We start from the raw sequence: 19,838 nt of genomic DNA on the forward strand, positions 1-19,838 counted from the left end.
GGAATGGTGAAGTGGTAGCAACTGGCTGTAGATGTGCAGGATGTTGTTTGTGGTTACTGAATGCTAATTGCAAATCTGTGGACACGTTAGAAATCAATTTCATATCAGTACTGTGTATATATACATGGTTCCAACTTCGATCAAGATATTCTCAAAAAAAAAAGAAAAAATCCATCAAGATGGACCATTGGACCAAGGCAATCGAGAGGTCAAGGCGTCACAGGCTCACAGCATGCCAGTTTAAGACCGAGCTAGGCCCACGAGTGGATGTACGAGGCCCAGTATACAGACAGCCTTCTAAAACCCTCGCCACAACCAGCAAGATTCCATTCCCACTTTTCGTCCGAAACCCCAGCCATGGCGATTGCCGGGGATTCCACCGCCGAGCAAGCCCCGGACACCGTTCCCCACGAGCCCCCGGAGGTATCCAGCGGGTCCCCGGACCAGCCTGACCATGGTGAGGTCGATTTCGAGGAGGAGGACGGCGACGCGGAGGAGCTGGACGGGCCGGCGGCGTACGAGGAGAGGGAGCGGGCCGTGCTCCGTCGCCTGTATGCCGAGCCGGTCGGCATCCGCGTCCACGACATCATCATCGAGGGAAATTTCAAGACCCGCGCCGAGCTCATCGAGGCGGAGGTCGCCGACCTCCTCCGCTCCGCCGGCACCGTGCAGGACCTGGTGCGTGCCTCCACCCTTGCCAGCGCGCTGCTGCGCCGCCTCGACGTGTTCGAATCTGTCTGCATCACCCTCGACGCCGGCCCGCACGAGTTGCCTGGCACCGCTAACGTCCTCATCCAAGTCGTGGAGGCGGGCACCTTCGGTGGATTTGGCTTCGTCTGCTACTCCAGAGCACAGGTGAATAATCTCTGATTTGCTCAATCGTCTTTTCCTTGTTAGTTGGCCGGCCAGAACTAGCAAAGTTGCATACTTTTTGCAATAGTTGTTGTTGTCTGCTGGTTTGCATATGGATGCAAATTTGCAGCACAAATGCACTCACTTTGTTGTTTATTCAGTTGGCCATGTATTGGTAAAAGAAAGCTGCGTGGAATTATGTACCATGGCAAAATTTTGCTGTGATTTAGAATTGGTACTATGTGTGAACTTCAGTTATTGCGCTGTGCCATCTCGCTGATATCATTTTCTTGAATATAGCGTTCTAAATCAAGGCCGCTCAAGCAGCATACTGGAGCACATGATTGTTACAGTTCCATTATGTTGCATAGCTGTGTTTGTAGAATGAGAGGGAGAAAGGGTAGCAGTAATCGGTAATGACATGTTATTTGGTTTCTAAAGAGGCAGTTTTTGATGCCCAGAGTCTTCTTTAGGTTGCTTTGGTGCACACCCACCTAAATTTAGCATATGTCCCCTACCATTTGCAAATGATTATATTGGTTTTCTGAATAAATATATAAGGTCGCTTATTGCATTATACATAAACATTTATCACTGTGGTGACAGTTGCTCAATTCTTTGCCGCTATTTTATATCAGCCATTTATTACCAATTATTGTCCTGAGTGAAGCATGCAGTTATGCCTTATTCAAGAAAACCATTAACTATTGTCGATAAGAATGCATATATCCTGGCTGTTGACTTTTGTCATAGTTTTATAATGTATTTTCCTTGTAACGAGGCTGAATTACTTATCTCTGTCTCTTAGCTTGCTACGTTGTTGATGTGCAATACTAGGGACTGTTCCAGACTATTCAATTGATAAGATGGAGAACAGAGGTGGCGATACAGAACATGCTTTAGTGATTGATTCGTTCTCGAACTCGCTGGAAGTTTTTTACTGTCATTTAACTAGAGCCTCTTGGTCACCACAATACAAGTTATTTCCGAAATATGGTGACATTGACACTAGAAAATTCAGTGTTCATTTTTTTCTTTCCCAATCTCATGGTGTGTGGAACCCCAGTCTTGATTTTCAGTAAGAAAACACAACAGGCAAAAACAATTGAAAAACATTGTTTACAACTCACACCAATCAACACTTGCAGCCTATATTGGAAAGCTGTTTTGAACAAATCATGTGAAGACATATTTCTCCAAATGTTTTTGTGGAGCTTGATTTGTCAAACGATAATCATTTTGGCAGCACTCAACATTTAGAAACAAAACCATGCAGACATCTTATTCTGTTGGTGAAATACATGGCTCTTAGCGTTAACACCCTAAGGGTAGAAGAATGCATTTGAAGTTTTGATTAATACATGCTTTCCATTAGTATTGCATTCAGTATCTGAAGTGTTTTCACACATGGTGCTCATGTTTAGGCAAGATCAGGGTCACTTGAAGGGTCGCTCAAATTGAGGAACCTGTTTGGTTATGGGGACATCTGGAAAGCTTCAGGAGCATATGGATGGCATCAGTCACCAGAGCTAGGCATTGGAGTGTGCCTTCCAAGATTGAAATCTATACCAACACCCTTGACAGCTCGGGCATCAGTACTTTCCCAAGATTGGCTGGAACTTTCATCATACAAGGAGCGTCTGCTTGGCCTTTCATTTGGCTTACTTTCAACCAGGCACCATGATTTGTCTTACGATCTGACAGGGCGTACCTTAAGTGATCCCTCACAAATGGCATCAAAGTCCGTAAGAAGGCAGTTAGGACACAATCTGCTTTCTGCATTGAGATATACATATAAAATAGATCAAAGGGATTCAGAACTCCGGCCGACAAAAGGATATGCATTTGTCTCAACTTCTCAACTTGGCGGTTTATGGGACAGAAAAGGACTAAGATTCTTCCGCCAGGTTCTTCCACAACCAACTTCTTTTGTTAATCTTCAATGCAGTTTGTCTACTTTGTGGGGGTTGCATATTTTGTTTCTAATTTGCTGATTATTTGTATCTATCATTTGTTCTGGTTTGTATTTGATGTCCTCTCTAAGTTACCTGTGAAGTAATGTGCCTACTCCAGCAATGTGCTTTATAGTTACTGCACTAGCATTATTATTTGACTAAATTGCACTGTTAGATCAAATAATCCAAGAGCTTTCATGGAGACTCTTAACTTGGTGAATGGAAGTGGTTGGAGCAGTGGATGTACAAACCCCCAACCTGGTTTCAAGCCCTCATGGACGCAGATTTGGTTTTCTAGTTATATTGTAGGGGTCTCCTTACAGTTTTCTTTTTTGACATAGTGAATTAGTTATTCCCTGTAAAAGCATATGGAGCGTGATGTTTAAAAGAGCGGATGAGGGGTCCAGGGATAATGAGAATAGACATTTGTTCTCTTTTCTTTATTAAATTTTATTTGCCAGTGGAAATGCAGAATATACTGCAACTAGGTATGTCAGACAGAGAGGGAGGGGGTAACTGAAACAACACGACAACATATAGATGCCGAGGTTAAAATAATATGAACAGCATAGTTTGACGTTTGAGTAATCAAAAAGGAATATGTATCTAACTCACAAACACTTTTCTGCTAATGGACCATAGTCTTGAAGGCATAAGTCATGTCAAATTTGTATTTGCACTTATAACAATAGAGAACATAAGTACATAACCAAACCTTCCAAAAGCAATTGTTAGAATTTATGCCATCAACAAGTCAACCATTGCCATGACTGTGCCAAGATCCATTTGATACTTGAAATCCATTGGCCGTAGATAACTAAATTGTACATACGAATGTTGATTAGGCAGTTAATTACTGTTTTTTCTTTGTGTAATACTCCCACCGTCCCATAATATAAGATGCCTATATTGGTTGCAATAACATCTTATATATATTAGGGGACGGAGGGAGTACCTGCCATGGTTTGGTAAATGGCAGTAAATGACCTTGCCAGTGTCAATACCTAGTAATTACAAGTATTTCAGTTATTTGGCTCTACTTTTGTTGGAAAAATCAGTGCTCTTTTAGATATATCAGGATGACTTATATTGAGTAATGCATTAGAAATGGATGCACATGTGCATTATGGAAAAAATGTATATTAGAGTTTAATGTATCTAAACTAACTAGGAGTATGTTTTTCGTCGTTGATACATGTGCTTGGAGATATTTCGTTCTGATTGACATACCATAGTAGCTCATGGCAATTTATATTTTAATTTGTCAAGACAATCAGTTGTTATTGTTGTTAGGATACAGAAACATTGCTAATTTTGTTCAGTTGTGAATTTTTCAATGCTCAATTTTGGCTGCACATAGAGCAGAGGAAATTCTGTTAACAGTGCACATGCGAACATCTTGAGATTTGCATGTGCGGGGCTCCTGTTTTTTTGCTTTTCTCATGACCGCTGAACATCCAAACTTGGTTCACTCTACTCTGCTTACCATACGGACCGCCCGCTTGCCTGTTGACCATTTATTATAATTGGTGAGTAGTATTGTCCTAACAGCTGTCTATAGCTAAGAGCTAGACCCAGGGCGTATGATTATTTCCGTGCTTCATAGCTGTTCTTATTGTAAAGACGAGTATCACCTTATGTGAAGTTCTCCCGTTCCATCGGTCAAGAGGAAGTTGCTGGCCCCTTTTACCCAATCTAATAAAAGCCATATGAACTGCATGAATGTGATATGTGTAGAAACAATCCTGGGAATGCAAGACTAAGATGACAATTGAATATGGGTAGATACGCTTATGCTCTGACTTGACCAATTAAGTTGATACCTGCTTAGGACCTCCTTGAGTCATACTATACACTACAAGGACCATGCTTGTTGGCACTATGTCCTCCCTCAAGACATCGGTATAGATAGCCCGTCAACAGGATGAGGTAGAAGGATGTAGTTGAAAGGGATGCAACTTTGTGTGTTTGTAGTTTATCAGATAATGTTCCAGATACATGCATGGCTTGATAATATTTTCTTAGCAAACATCCTTGCTTTCTTTGCTGCAGGAGTTTGATGTTCGCGGGGCTGTTCCATTTGGATTTTACAACGCTGCCCTGAATCTTGGCATATCAGCAGGGGTGATTCTACCATTGGGCAGAGGATTTATGGAATTATCTTCACCTGTCCCTGATAGATTTTACCTTGGAGGCCGTTCTTCTCCCGTATGCAGCCTTGGTAGGCTATCATCTCTGCTGGGTTTCGAAACAAGAGGAGTTGGCCCATCAGAACCACGGAGGTTTGTCCCAAGCGGCTCTGCTACAGACGATTCTGCTGCCTCTCCAGGGAGGGATTACTTGGGAGGTGATCTTGCTGTATATGCCTTTGCTGATCTGTCCTTTGATTTGCCTATAAAGCTGTTCAAAGATACTGGAATACATGGTCATGCATTTCTTTCTGCTGGAAATCTTGCCAAGCTGTCTGAGAGTGAGTATAAGAATTTTTCATTTCCTGAGTTTCGGCGGACATTCAGAAGCTCTGCTGGTATTGGCATTGTACTGCCAACCAACCTTTTCCGGCTGGAGGTAAATTCTTTATTAGGCCCCAGTCTTTCACTGTATGCAAACATTGATGTTTATTTGGTGACTAATCCATGCTCTTTTGCTTTTTTTTCCAGATAAATTACTGTTATATTTTGAAGAAACGTGAGCATGATCGTGGAGAGACTGGAATTCAGTTTAGTATCTCTGTACCGTAATAGACCTTTGTGATCAATGCAGCAACTTCTCCTTGCCTGTTGAAGAATATTTCACCAGCTTCTTTGCTGAATCAGCCGTTTAAGAAACAGGAGATCAGTCCATTCATCATCAAGTTGTTTTTTTGGTTTCTCATAGTATGCCGGAGACTTGGAAGGTTGTTAGTTGCTGAGTCGCAAACTCCTCTTTTTGGAAGATTACCTTTCATCGTATTGATATGTCTCCGAGCTGTCGCTTGGGCACATCAGATACCATACCATAACCCTGATGACGACTCTTTAAATGTGGTGGTTGATACTTAGTAGTAGATTAATGTGTGTTAGCAAGATTTCTATTCCATGAAGAGTTGGAGAACATGGCACGCATTTGATTTCTCGTGGTACGCCTGAGAATCGGAAGGTTGTTAGATGCTGTGTCTACTTCTGGGAGATTACCTTTTCATGGTGTTGATCTGTCTCCAAGTTGTCACTTTGGCACATCAGATGCCATAGCCCTGACGGCGGTACCTTAAATTTGGTGGTTGATACTTTAGTACTCTAGATTAATGCGTGTTAGCAAGATGCCTATTCCATGGAGAGTTGGAGACACCCGTAACTCTTGTATGCATGCTTTACATATTTGAGCATTTTTACTGAGATGGATGCGACCTTTGTACATGTTGGCACTTGTTTTCATGTGGTGCCGTTCTGAAGAAATGCTCCATGCCAAACCGTGCATACTGTAGACCCGAGAGCACAAAATAGTTGCACAATGCATAAGGGTTCTTTCGTTAGTTTTGAAGAAACTCTTGACGGTTTGACTCCCCCAGTCTCATGTGCATACAAGCTAGCATTGACCACCTGATTCAATGACATAAAAGATGGCAGATAGCCTCATGGTCACTCTTGGCTTTGCTTTGTGGTGCTACAGATCCCATTTTGGAAAACTGGCTCTTAAATTTTTAATGCTCGAGATGTCGCAAAGAAGTCGATTCACTCTGTCTGAAAGATCAGTAATTGCGAAGTGTTGAGCTTACATGCTACCACTAAGTCCCGACTTAATATCATATCATGGCAAAATTTACAGGTCAGGCGTGTTGTAAGGGTATGGATGAGATAGCCTTCATCGGGATTTTGGAAGTACAGTGGCAAGGTACGCGTCCAGCTTCTCGTTTTGTTCTCGAGCCACAAACCTTATGCAAATGGGCGGCGTGACGTCGTATCTGGCGAGCAGCGCGTAGGGGATGGAGAAGAGGCCGTCCCCGCATATGAGCCCGGACGCGAGCACCGGCCCGAACACCTGCGCGCCGTCCTTGTCCGTTCTAGCCCACAGGTAGAGTATGAGACTCCCCACGCACATGTCGATGGCCACCGCCGGGACCAGCAGGAACGACATGGCCATGCCGGTGATGCTCGGGATGTAGTGCTGCGCGCGCCACCTGCAGTGCGCGGCCACCTCCCGCAGCGCGCAGACGACCAGCGCCAGGGCGAAGAAGGAGACGCTCATGGCAAGGCAGTGTCTGGGCAGCTCGAGGTCGCCGACGCCGAGCACGGCGATGGCGCGGTAGATCTTGGCCAGCGGCACCTGGTAGATCTTGTTCCCCATGTCCTCGTAGAAATGGTGGAACACGGTGAATATGGCCGGGTTGATGATGCAGCCGATCCCGGTGCCGACGACCTGGCTGACGAAGAGCGCGCGCGGCGAGGTGAGCGTGAGGTACCCCGTCTTGAAGTCCGACATGAAGTCGGAGGCGGTGGAGACGATGGACGACACGATGCCGCAGATGACGAGGCTCCCCACGACCCCGCCGTTCTTGATGCCGATCCACGACGCGAACAGCAGGATGACCAGCTTGTTGTACTGCGCCGAGAAGTTGGTCTCGGCGACGCCCGTGCCGTAGGCGTTGCAGAAGGCCAGGAGGGGCGCGAACAGGTACGCGGTGGCGACGTGGTAGTAGCGCACCTGGCTGTAGATGTGCGGGATGGCGACGGTGGACAGCGACGCCAGGACGGCGTAGCCGCAGACGGCGAAGGTGCTCGGGATGTGTTCCCGGAGGAACACCTGCGTCCTGCGGCGGTCGTCGAAGCTGAGCACGTTGCGTGGAATGGCGTCCACGTCGGAGAAGGACCTCAGCGTTTCCGCAGCCTCCCGCTGGTGGTTGCGCATGGTCTGCAGGGTCTTCACCAAGATCACCACAAGCTGGAAGATGCCATCGCCAAGAATCATGCCTATGGCACCAAACACCTGTTCATTCGATCGATCTCAGATTAAGCGAGCTTTTCCATCAACATTCAACAATCGGCATATGAATATGAACCAGCCATTCTCTAGCTTCCGAGTCTAACTGTCAGCACCTTGTACCCGTTGATGCCCCGTAAACTGCTTTCCTGGAGATCGGCGGCATACCAGCTGCCCTTTTTGGTTTCGATGTACGGCCACATGACCCCCCAGGAGATGATGGCCCCAACGAGCATGGAGATGTTTATCAGGTAAGGGCTGATCATGCCGACACCCACGTATGTTCCATTCAAATTGATGTAGAAGCTGCAAGCATCAGATAAATCAAGCTACCACGTTTCAACACAAGTAATTCTCGTGTGATGTGAATTCAATTCTTCGAATGGTTGGAATGCAACTTGCAGGCAATTACCCACGATTGAAGGCTTGTAGCCCAAACGACGGGAAGGCGGTGAGGCCACAATGAGGTCCTCCGGTGTAGAACCACTGGAAAATGGACATGAACAAGCTTCCCAGGCACGACCGGATCATGAGCGACACTTGCTTCCTGTAGTCAGAAACATCAATAAAGTAATCCACCCAGCAAACAGACAGGGACATGGACCAGCCATTCTCTAGCTTTCGAGTCCAATTTCTCCCCAATTCCTGCCGACATTGATCAGTTTCATGTGAAAACCATAGTTGCTTACTTTGCTTGCATCGCTCCATTAGGGGTATGGAAGCTGTTGATGAGGTGAGCCGTAGCCGAGCCGCTTGGAAACGTCAACCGGTGGCGGATGATCATCGTCTATACATTAATCGCCCGCATCAGCCCGAGCTATGATTACACGTTCATGGTGTTAATTCTATCTTTGATCGGCACGGACGTCCAGTCGTACATACCTTCCTCATTGGGACAATAGCGAGAAGGCCGACGAAGCTGACAAGGAAGTAGTATGCCATCATCCGAGGGAACGTCGGCTCGCTGACGTTCTTCCCGACGAATTCTCCGGTGTTAATTTTCTCCGCCGTCCTATGGTCCATGGCCAGCAAATACGACCCGAATCCCCCTAATTAACAACGTCAAAAACACACACAGAATCAAGGAATCTATCGAATGGACTCATCATGGTCGACGACGTCGCGTCGCGAAGAAGAATGCATACCGCTGTACGTCATGCTGGCGCAGGCGACGACGCAGGTCTGGACGACGGCGTTCTCGTGGCGGGTGAAGGGGCTGTAGGACACGCCGAGCTGGTCGAGCAGGCGCGTCCACGCCCTGAGGAGGAAGAAGCCGAGCAGGCCGGCGGAGATGTTGAGCGTGGGGATGATCCCGGACGTGAACACCAGGTTCATCATGACGCCGCTGAAGACCATGCCCAGCGCCAGGCTCGCCACCACGGCGCGCAGCGTCACCTGCTGCCACCATGGCGGGAGCGGCTGATCCTCGAACGCCCGCTCCGTCGACGGCCCCTCCCTTGGGTCGCCGATAGACTCCATTGATTCTCTTCGTTGATCCCGCAGGTTAAACATGCATGTAATTGAGTTTTTTGTGGAGGGACGTACGTGGAGGGAGGGGCGAAGGAAAAATGAGAGGCAGATACGCTACATCGTTTGCTTCTGTCGTTACTATTATTGACGCGCTAATGCCTAATGGTAGTGGTATGTCGGAGCAGTCCGCCCTTTTATATAGACGCATTCACGCATCCACGGCTAATACTCCCCGCATGTAATCCACACTACACCAGAGAGCACTGCCTTAAGTTTGTTTACATGAAGTTGAGCATCAGTGAGAGGTACCTCGTCCTTTTTGCCCCTAGTGTGTGCCAAAAAAGTTGCCCACATGTCTATTCTTTAAGAATGTGACTATTTCTCAGTCGACGGAGAAATAACTTCGTTCTTAGTCAGATGATGTCATCAAATCTCAGTTACAACTTAGGTTTTAATTCATGATTAGCACGAATCACGATGCAAATCAAATGGTGTAAGACTTAACTGAGCACGAAGTTCTCAGCTAGCTGAGAACTAACAAATCCCATTCTTTAACTTCTAATAATCACACACCACTCCAGCTAACACACATTCATCATGGAGATGGTGTATGAGTTGATGGAGGCGATGGAGATGCTACTAGGAGAGATTCCAGTTGCGTTTCCCTCTCCAATCTTGCTCTAGTGACAAACTTTTTCTCTATTTCGTGTATGTCTCGCACCAAGGTTCTCCTTGCGTGAAAAGAATTGAAGGGATATATCGAGAGGCTATAAGGTCAATGCGGAGTCCTCGACCAAAGGCCGACACGACCGGACGATTGAAGGGATCTGGACCCACTTTAGTGTGGCTTTAGGGGCACTCCACACAAAGGAGCCCTTCTGGCTCCTCTAAGGATCCTCTTGGATCCTTCGGGTGTTGGTTCTCTTCATTCCCGATTTAAAAAAATCGCATGCATTTTCTCAGAATTAATTGGATTCCAGATTGTTCATGAAACTTATAAATACATGAGGGGTTTTTCGTCCTTCCAAAATTAAATAATCCATCCGATTCTAATTAGTTGTCGCAGATTTAGGAAAAATCCACGACAAACTGCGACAACTAATTTGGATCGGAAGTAGTAACAAATAAATTGGACTCGGTGAAAATCCCAATAATCATGGAAAATATGAAAGGAAACATAATCATGGCAAATACCAAGGGAATTCATATAATAAACAACAAAGTTCATATATATGCTATGGATGTATTAACATCCCTGAGCTTAACTTTGTCGTGCACGACTAAACAAAATCTCAAGCTCGTAGATAATTAAACATAAACAAAAGGACTTTTGTCATATTTCTCTTAGAATAGAAAATTATAGATATCTATCACATGACTCTTTAGAAAGGGGAAAGATAGGCCCTTTGAGTCGCGAAAAGTAGGATTTACATGCTCTTGGTTTTACTAACAACATAATTATGAAAACATTTTGGGAAGGACCTCTCATGTCAACAGCTCATCGTACCACGAGAGTGTAGTGCTCATATAATTGGCATCTTTAATTTATACACTATGCCACATTTTATTTATTTTCTTTTAGCCTTCAGTGGAAGATTTCTTCCTACGTCTCTCTTGGACATCATAATATTCTTTCCTTTTTCTCAATTTTCTCATTTTTTTCTTTTGGTGCCTAACTTTTATGGGCAGGCGGTGATACTCTCTAGTTCTTCTTGTTTTTCTACATAAATGGTAGCCACACCTCTCAAATTCGTGGTCACCCCATTCTACTTTCCCGTGAGCTATGAGCAACACAAAAGAGACCAAGTATTGAAAAAATTCGGTGCGAAATGGCAAATTTACACTGAATGGAGATAAAATACCACATAGATATGGTGTACATAATAAAACAAATTTGGATTCAGGAAGTTTCGATGTACAAGCAAAAAATACCATGCTTAGTACATGTAAGGCTAGCAAAAGGGAGATTCGCCACTAAGGAGAGCTCACAAAAATGGCACAACACACCTCAGTTTATATACCACTAGAGATGTTGCAAGTTAAGTTAAATCAACTATGGTGCTCGAAAAACATGAGTAAAATATTTTCAAACCGATGGTTGATGGAGTGTTGGGATGGAGGAGGCATCCCCACGCTTAAGTGCTTACCCTTTCTTCATCTTAGACCTCATTTTTTCATATTTCTTTGTCCTAAAAAAATTCACAGTGATATTCTCCATTTTTATTTGTTTGTGTGGAGTGGTTAGTGCAGAATATAATAATTCTTAGGTAATGCATAACTCATTTGCACAAAGAGGATTTTTCTCCTCAAGAAGGTGTTAAGAAAAAAAATCAAGGAGGATTTAGGACCAACTAAGCAAATATTCACCATGAAGATCTCGTAAGAGATCAACGAAGTTATTTTGGCCCCCATGGGAAAGATACATTGAGAAGGTACTTGAAAGGCTCAATATAAATGACACAAGGTTTTTTACCTAGCTCTCCACTTGCAAGCCATCACTAGTTGTGGAATGATGCCCTACAAGCAAGAAGGATAAAGAAGAAATGAGTAAGGTACTATACCAATCTATTTACTGGTGCCATGGTGTGCACTTGGTCTGATATTTCCTATGCAGTTGGTGTTGTTAGCCGGTCCATGAAAACTCCAAGTGGGGCTCACTAGAATGTAGTGAAGTGGATACCCAGATATGTCAAAGGTACTTCAGATTTGTGTTTATGCTTTGGAGGCGCAGTGATTATTTATTGTCGGGCTACACATATTCAGGTTATTCTAGTGATGCATATTCTAGGAAGTCAACTTCAAGATACCCGATGAATTACGCATGGGGAGCAGTGTCATGTTAACCAAAATTGCAGAAATGTGTTAAAATGTCAATCACAAGCTGAGTACATAGTTGAGGTTGATGCTTGCAAGGAAGTGTTTTGGGTCAAAAAATTCTAGTAAGAGTTGGGCATGAAGCTAGTGACAAGGTATCAACTTGTCAATGCCTATGGATTGTAGGCTAGGGTTTAGTTAGAAGTAGAGGGTAAGTAGATCTCGAAGATTTCAGCCGAAAAGTACTCGACGATTGTGAAAACTAGGGTTTGTAAACAATGATTCGATGCCTTCCTTGTCCCTCGACTCCCCCTTTATATAGGAGGCGGAGCCGAGGGATTCGTGTTGTACAAGTTACAGAGTCCGGGATGGTTTCTAATTCAAACCGCAAGATTACAAATAACACTTCCTATTACAAGTCTAGCTTTCCTTAATAATATCTTGGGCTTCCGAATCTTCTTATTCTTCGGGTAGTGGGCCTTTAGTAAACCCCGGGTACTATCTTCGGCAGGCCCATTTGGGATGCCTATGTCAGCTAGAGACATAAAATGTGTTTTGCAGCATTAAAAGTGATATTCAATCAAGGTTGGAAAAAGCGCTAAGCGTAAGCGAGGCGGTTGGCATTCTCCTAGTGCATAGGCGATGCTTAAGCACTCTAGGCGCAGCCTAGGTGGGAATAGTTTATACCATCAAGTGTGTACATGGGTTATGGGTTATTATATGTGAATAGACATTAATCTAGAGCATGTAAATGTGTAAATTTCTCATAACTAGCTTTAGAATAATCCCATCTAGCTCCTTAGTGAAGTATGGCATACATTTCTTATTAAGGAAGACAGGTTTCTTCGTTGCACTGTCTAGACTTCCGCTTATGCCCTAGGCAAGGTGTTTGTCCATCGCCTAGCGCCTAAGCATGCTTAAGCGTTTCCTAGGTGTCGCCTTGTCCAACAGTGATATTCATCTTACAAAGTATTCGAAGTTTCACTCTTGAATCAAGCAAATCAATGTGAGGTATCATTGGATTCGAGTTGGACAGACATTATCTCTAACTGGGTGCACCCTCCCTCCGCCCTACTGTTGTTGAGACGGGGCGGAAAGGGACATTTCTTCTCCTATCATGTGCGATTCTCCTCTCTTCGACTGCACGGTGTTGTCAACCTCGCCACCACTAGCGCACTTCCTCTACCACACTCGTTGTAGCATCATCTTGTACCAGTACGTCACATCATCATCCTACCCTAGCCACCTATGTGTAATCGTCATGTCCTGATGTATCCTCTTCCTCCTCTGAAGTAATCCATTGCCACCTCGACTCGCCTCCTCCTTGATCGCACGGTGCTATTGCACCATGGCTTGCCTGATCCTCCTCCACATGCGGCTTCAAAGTCGTCTACCTCTCTTCCTATCGCCACCGCCACCAACGCCTCCAGCGAGGAAGATGACATGAGAGAGCAAATATAAAAAGAGAAACAAAAAATATAGTGCCACCAAGCTAGTCCCACCAGTCACACGGCAAATGGAGTTGTGAAATAGGGGCCGAGTCTGGAGCAAATCGAAAGATATGAGAGCTTTGGAAGTAGGGCACAACTAGATTGTTTGAGGACATTTTATGGGCTATTGGTAGAGATGGTCTTAGGAGGGTGGTTATACGCTAGGTCCACCGGGGACCCCCAATCCATATGTGAAACATTTTACGTGTTTTGTTAAGTTAAAAAATGATTTATTCTTTCACTACAAGGTAACATTCATGTGTATAATGAGGGTTTACTAAAGGCCCACTACCCGAAGAATAAGAAGATTCGGAAGCCCAAGATATTATTAAGGAAAGCTAGAGTTGTAATAGGAAGTGTTATTTGTAATCTTGCAGTTTGAATTAGAAACCATCCCGGACTCTGTAACTTGTACAACACGAATCCCTCGGCTCCGCCTCCTATATAAAGGGGGAGTCGAGGGACAAGGAAGGCATCGAATCATTGTTTACAAACCCTAGTTTTCACAATCGTCGAGTACTTTTCGGCTGAAACCTTCGAGATCTACTTACCCTCTACTTCTAACTAAACCCTAGCCTACAATCCATAGGCATTGACAAGTTGATACCTTGTCAATTGGCGCCGTCTGTGGGGACTAGAGGCGTAAGGATCTGATCTCGATGGCACGCTCAAGATCTTCGACATCATCAACCGCAAGCAACGCAATGGATCGAGGTAAACAGATTGCTGCTCGGTCCCGTCGATTTTGTTCCTCACCCACCCTCCCGTTTGGATGCATATGCGTATACCGCGGAGCCTATGGAGATGACGTTCGGAAGGTTTCGCTTTCGCGTCGAGAAGGAAGGATCGTATCGTGTCGAAATTCCGATTTCGTCGGGATCGTCGGCGGTCGATTCCGATTTTTCAAGCTATACATCGTCAACCGAATCAGGAGAAGAAGAAACTTCGTCGGCACGCTACGTCAGCACCAGGGCAAGAGAGAAACTCGCCAAGATCTTCAGCGACATGTCGTTTGAGTCATCTGCGGACTCATATATAAGCGATGGCTCAAGCAGTGTCGACAGTTACGACTTCATCGACAAATCTATTACAGTGGGCAAGGTCTTCATCAATCTCAACAATGGTGTCACCAAACCCAATATAGATCTGAATACAAAATATCATTAGATTTACGCTATCGAAGAGCCAAATAATGATCAAGAGGAAACATCTGAGGCTTTCGACGATCTGGGAAATCCATACGTCGATCCCTCCGATCTGCGACGAGGCCTGGGCAATGTACGTCGGGCCACAGCCGCGAGACAGAGTTCAACTCTCGCAAGCAGCTTGGGATAGAGCCGCGAGAGCTATGGACGGTTTAGAACCGATGGCTACCACAGCCACACCAGAGGAATTGCAAGCATATCAATATAGGCTCGCACGAGCTGCAAGAGAATTGGAAAAACAGACAGCTGAGTTAAACAGAAGAAAGGAGGCAGCTTCTGCATCCGAGCAGGAGAAGGGCAGATTTGAGTCAACAATCTAGAACTTCGGGTGATAGCCACGAGGAGGCTCGGATCAGAGCAAGATCAAGGTTACAACACATACCCGAAGCGTAAAGAGAGCACTTGATCCAAAACCTCGACATGTCCTTTATGTCGATAGATACAAGAGGGAACATCATCCCTAAGACACCAGAGGCTGGGTATATGGCGACACAAGCTTTTATCCTCGCATCTAAACCACCTCCAGGAGATCCAAGGGAAACACTATACAATATAGCGATAGCAGGAGTTGGAGCTATGGGGACAGTGTTTGTATCAACGCCTCCCGAAGGAGCGGCAAGGCAAAATAGTCCACGACCTGCAGGCAGCAACAGCGGCAGCCCCCGAAGGACCAAGCGGAGCAAGAGACACGGCAGCACAAGCAAGGGTCGACGGAGCGCGGCAAGGCAGAAGGGAACATCGGCAATCCCCAGAACTTAACGACGAGGATATGTGTGGCTTGCCGTGCTTCACGAGGAGAGTCCGAAAAACTCGAGTCCCTTCAGGATTCAAGTTACCTGACAACTTCAAGAAATTCGATGGCCTTCAGGATCCAGAGGACTGGCTAGTTGATTATCTTGAGACGGTGAAGCTCACAGGAGGAACTAGGGCAACAGCTATGCAAAGCATCCAGGTGCATTTGAGTGGAGCCGCACGATCTTGGATAAAGAAACTTCCTCCAGTATCTATCGACAGCTGGGAAAGCTTCGAGGACGTGTTCGTCAAGAACTTCCGGTCCACATGCAAAAAACCTGCGTCGTTGGAGGAGTTGAGAGCATGTCGACAAAAGCCGGACGAGCCAATGAGAAAATATATCCAAAGGTGGAACATCATCAAAAACTCAGCAGAAAATATATCTGACGAGAGAGCGATAGATGCGTTTGTCGCAGGAATCAGGCGTGGAGATTTTGTCGAGGACTTGGGAAGGACCAACCCAAAGACAGTATCCGCGTTAATGGAAATAGCCAACGAGATGGGCAGATGGAGAAGATGCTGTCCACAACAAACGGCACAGGTCGCCAGAGGAGGACCGTGGTCGAAATTATCAACCGAGGCGACGATTCCCTCGGCAGTACCCGAACTATGACGCTCCAGGACAAATTTCGGCAGGTTTTCGGGCAAACACAGGAGGAAACAACAGAGATGATTATCAGAGAAGCAATGAGCAGCGAGGCGATAATAGGGATGATTCCCGAAACAACAGGCAAAATAGCGGGCCTAGGTTCCCAAGGCCTTTCGTGTCTCCCGAAGAGATGATGAATGGCCCGTGTCAGATGCATTTTTTCCTCGACAGCAACGGAAAAAGACAGTCAGGACATCTACAGAAAGATTGTCGCAATTTCCAGGCAATGTTAAGATGGGCAGAGCACGCTAACACTCGGGCAGCACAGAGAAATCCTCGAGAACCCAGGAGCGAGATTCACTTGCCACCTCCTCCCGCGATTACGAAGACAATCGACATCAGCTCGGAATAGCGGCAGCACCTCCACCACCACCATATGTTGATCCTAACTCTAACGGAGCGGTGTCGATGATTCGAAGGGAAGGCCATCCAATAGAGCTCGGAAAGTAATCTCACGACGAGTGTTTATGGCGGAAAAAATGCCTCCACCAACTCGTCGAGTATCTTAATTGGTCGGGGCAAGATATTGGCTTCACCATAGCAGATCATCCGCAGCAAGTTCCTTGACCAGGGCGGTCAGCACTTATTTTACCAGCGGTATTGCGGGATTTGATGTCTCTCGAGTGTTCATAGACGGCGGCAGCAGCTTAAACCTTATGTATGCAGATACATTGAGGAAGATGAACATATCCCTAGCGAACTTGAAGCCAACAGACACAAGGTTCCACGGTATCACACCGGAGAAACCGAGTTATCCATTGGGGAAGATCAATCTCGACGTTCAGTTTGGAACCCGAGAGAATTATAGAATCGAGAGGCTGGAATTTGAAGTCGTGGATTTTCCGTCGCAGTACCACGCTTTGTTGGGACGACCAGCATATGCTAGATTTATGGCTGTGCCACACTATACATACCTGTTGTGGAGGCTGCCTGGACCAAAGGGACCAATCACGATCAAAGGAAGCTTCGCCTTAGCCGATAAGTGCGATAAGGATTTTCATCGGATATCAGAAACTTTCGGGATGCAAGCTGAGTATTTGGCGTCAAAAAGTATGACTGACTACGACGTGCTGCCAGACATTGGAAGGCCAAATAAAGAATCAACTTTCAATACCGAGAAAAATTCTAAGGAGGTGCAGATTCACCCGACAGACCCGAAAAAGACGACGTCCATTGCAACAAATATGGATCTCGCATAGGAAAGCGCGCTCATCAAGTTTCTCCGTGAGCACTAGAAAATCTTCGCATGGTGTCCAGCTGACATGTCAGGAGTACCCAGGGAACTTGCCGAGCACCACCTCAACTTGGATCCTCTCGCGAGACCAATCAAACAACCATTGCGGCGTTTTTCGGAACCAAACCGCAAGGCTATGCTATCAGAAATAGATCGACTCAAGGATGCTGGTTTTATCAAAGAGATATCTACAGAAGCCACATGGGTAGCTAACCCAGTGATGGTGCCGAAGAAGCACACGACAGTCCTTCACATGTGCGTCGACTTTACGTGTCTTAATAAACATTGTCCTAAGGATCACTTTCCCCTCCCAAGGATCGATCAAATCATCGACTCCACAGCAGGATGTGAACGTCTTTCCTTTTTGGATGCATACTCTGGTTATAACCAGATCAGACTAAAAGAAGATGATGAGGCCAAAATAGCGTTCATAACACCTTACGACTTGTTTTGCTACAGAACAATGCCTTTTGGTCTAAAAAACGCGGGAGCAACATATCAGAGGATGATGCAGAAGTGTTTGGCGATACAGATCGGGAAAAACGTGCAAGTATACATCGACGACGTCGTCATAATGTCAAAAAAGGGGGCAACGCTGATCGAGGATCTCAAGGAAACCTTTGACAACCTCGACAAATTCTGCCTCAAGCTGAACCCGACGAAGTGTTCTTTTGGCGTCCCAGCAGGAGAACTTCTGGGGTTTCTAGTTTCAGCAAGAGGAATTGAAGCAAATCCCGACAAAATACAAGCTATCGTAACAATGAGGAAGCCAACAAAATTGAAAGAAATACAGCAGCTAACTGGGCGAGTCGCAGCTTTGAGCAGCTTCGTCGCCAGGCTGGGAGAAAAAACGTTACCATTTTACGCTCTGATAAAGCAAGGAGAGAAATTCCAGTGGAACGAAGAGGCCGACAGAGTTTTCGAGGATTTGAAGCGCACAATCTCGACACCACCAATCTTGGTGGCGCCGAAAGAAAAGGAACCTCTCCTGCTGTATATTGCAGCCACGCCCCAAGTGGTTAGCACGGTGTTAGTTGTTGAAAGAGAAGAAGAAGGAAAACTCCATGGAGTGCGAGAGGCCGAGTATATTTCATCGGTGAAGTTTTATCGCCTTCCAAACAGCGGTACCAGAAACTAGCATATGGAGTAATTGCAACGGCAAGGAAGTTGCGCCACTATTTTTCGGCACACCCGATAATAGTAGTCAATGAAGCACCTCTTTCAAATATACTGAACAATCCAGAAGCTACAGGGCGTGTCTCCCTTTGGGGAATAGAACTTTCTCCTCGGGACATCACGTATGAAAAAAGAAAGGCAATCAAGTCGCAAGTTCTGCCATATTTCATTGCAGAGTGGATGGAGCTACAAAACACGGGACCTCCAGATTTGTCGAGAACTTGGACCATGAACTTCGATGGGTCCAAGCGAGCAGAAGGAGCCGGCGCAGGAGTAGTACTTATATCACCTGAAGGCGACAAATTGAAATACGTCCTTCGGATGATGTTCCCTAATGCATCCAATAATGAAGCAGAATATGAAGCCCTCATACACGGGATGAAGATGGCGAAAGCTTGCGGTGCAACTCGACTAAAAATCTTTGGCGACTCACAATTGGTGGCTCGGCAAGTTATGAACCAATGTGACGCAGTCAATGATAGCATGATGGCATACAAGGAGGTGTACAATGAGCTCGAGAAGCTGTTTGATGGATGCAAGGTAAATCACATCAGTAGATTGAGCAATGATGAAGCCGACGTTCTCGCAAACATCGGGTCGCAATGCCTCTCAATCCCGCCAGGAGTATTTTGGGAAGAAATAGCGGAGAGATCCACGAAGCCAAAAAAGGTGCAGAAAAAGCAAAAGAAGAGAAAACCTCGACACCCCTCAAAGAAACCACGGAGGATGAAGTGGACCAAGAGCTTGTGATGATGGTACAAATTCCTTGGATGCAAGCATATATATCATACATCCTCAGGAAAGAAATACCCGATGATCCAGTTGAGGCAAGGCGAGTTATTCGACGCTCCAAAGCTTTCACAGTGGTCAAAGGGGAATTATACAAGCGAAGTATTTCAGGCGTCCTGCAAAGGTGTGTCACACCCGAAGAAGGAAGAATAATTCTGAAGGATGTACACGGAGGAATATGTGGCCACCACGCAAGTAGTCGAGCTATTGCAGCCAAGGTTTTTCGGGCAGGATTCTATTGGTTGACGGCAATCGAGGATGCCAAGGAAATAGTAAGAACTTGCGACGCGTGTCAAAGGTTTGCCGCAAAACCTCACTCTCCGACTGCGGAACTAACACCAATACCATTGTCGTGGCCCTTTGCCCAATGGGGACTCGATATGGTGGGCAAGTTGCACAAAGCTTCGCCTGGAGGGTATGAGTACTTGCTGGTCGTTGTCGACAAATTCACCAAGT

The 19,838-nt window shown here is 45.7% G+C and overlaps 2 protein-coding genes across 2 annotated transcripts; one reads left to right on the forward strand and one right to left on the reverse strand.

Moving 5' to 3' along the window:
• The first annotated feature begins 357 nt into the window (after positions 1-357).
• On the forward strand, positions 358-6,014 carry LOC124667766 (sorting and assembly machinery component 50 homolog A-like). The gene is made up of 4 exons (XM_047205018.1): positions 358-855; positions 2,277-2,759; positions 4,860-5,375; positions 5,468-6,014. Exons 1-4 carry the CDS (start codon positions 358-360, stop codon positions 5,546-5,548), a joined length of 1,578 nt encoding a protein of 525 aa, XP_047060974.1. The 3' UTR covers positions 5,549-6,014.
• Positions 6,015-6,647: 633 nt separating this feature from the next.
• Positions 6,648-9,242, reverse strand: LOC124660216 (probable metal-nicotianamine transporter YSL18). Its single transcript, XM_047198009.1, has 6 exons — positions 8,909-9,242; positions 8,646-8,812; positions 8,453-8,550; positions 8,176-8,310; positions 7,880-8,069; positions 6,648-7,769 (listed from the first exon to the last, which is right to left on the reverse strand). Exons 1-6 carry the CDS (start codon positions 9,240-9,242, stop codon positions 6,648-6,650), a joined length of 2,046 nt encoding a protein of 681 aa, XP_047053965.1.
• Positions 9,243-19,838: the final 10,596 nt, after the last annotated feature.

This window comes from Lolium rigidum, chromosome 6 (genome assembly GCF_022539505.1).
Source record: "Lolium rigidum isolate FL_2022 chromosome 6, APGP_CSIRO_Lrig_0.1, whole genome shotgun sequence".
NCBI lineage: Eukaryota > Viridiplantae > Streptophyta > Magnoliopsida > Poales > Poaceae > Lolium > Lolium rigidum.

Bases quoted from the DNA above. Each gene is read 5' to 3' on its own strand.
- LOC124660216 (XM_047198009.1), bottom strand. From the start codon at position 9,242: ATGGAGTCTATCGGCGACCCAAGGGAGGGGCCGTCGACGGAGCGGGCG. The intron at 8,311-8,452 runs GTAAGCAACTAT...TTCTGACTACAG, and splicing joins AATGGAGCGATGCAAGCAAA to GAAGCAAGTGTCGCTCATGA. The intron at 7,770-7,879 runs GTGCTGACAGTT...TCGAATGAACAG, and splicing joins GGGGCATCAACGGGTACAAG to GTGTTTGGTGCCATAGGCAT.
- LOC124667766 (XM_047205018.1), top strand. From the start codon at position 358: ATGGCGATTGCCGGGGATTCCACCGCCGAGCAAGCCCCGGACACCGTT. The intron at 856-2,276 runs GTGAATAATCTC...GCTCATGTTTAG, and splicing joins TCTGCTACTCCAGAGCACAG to GCAAGATCAGGGTCACTTGA. The intron at 5,376-5,467 runs GTAAATTCTTTA...TTTTTTTTCCAG, and splicing joins CCAACCTTTTCCGGCTGGAG to ATAAATTACTGTTATATTTT.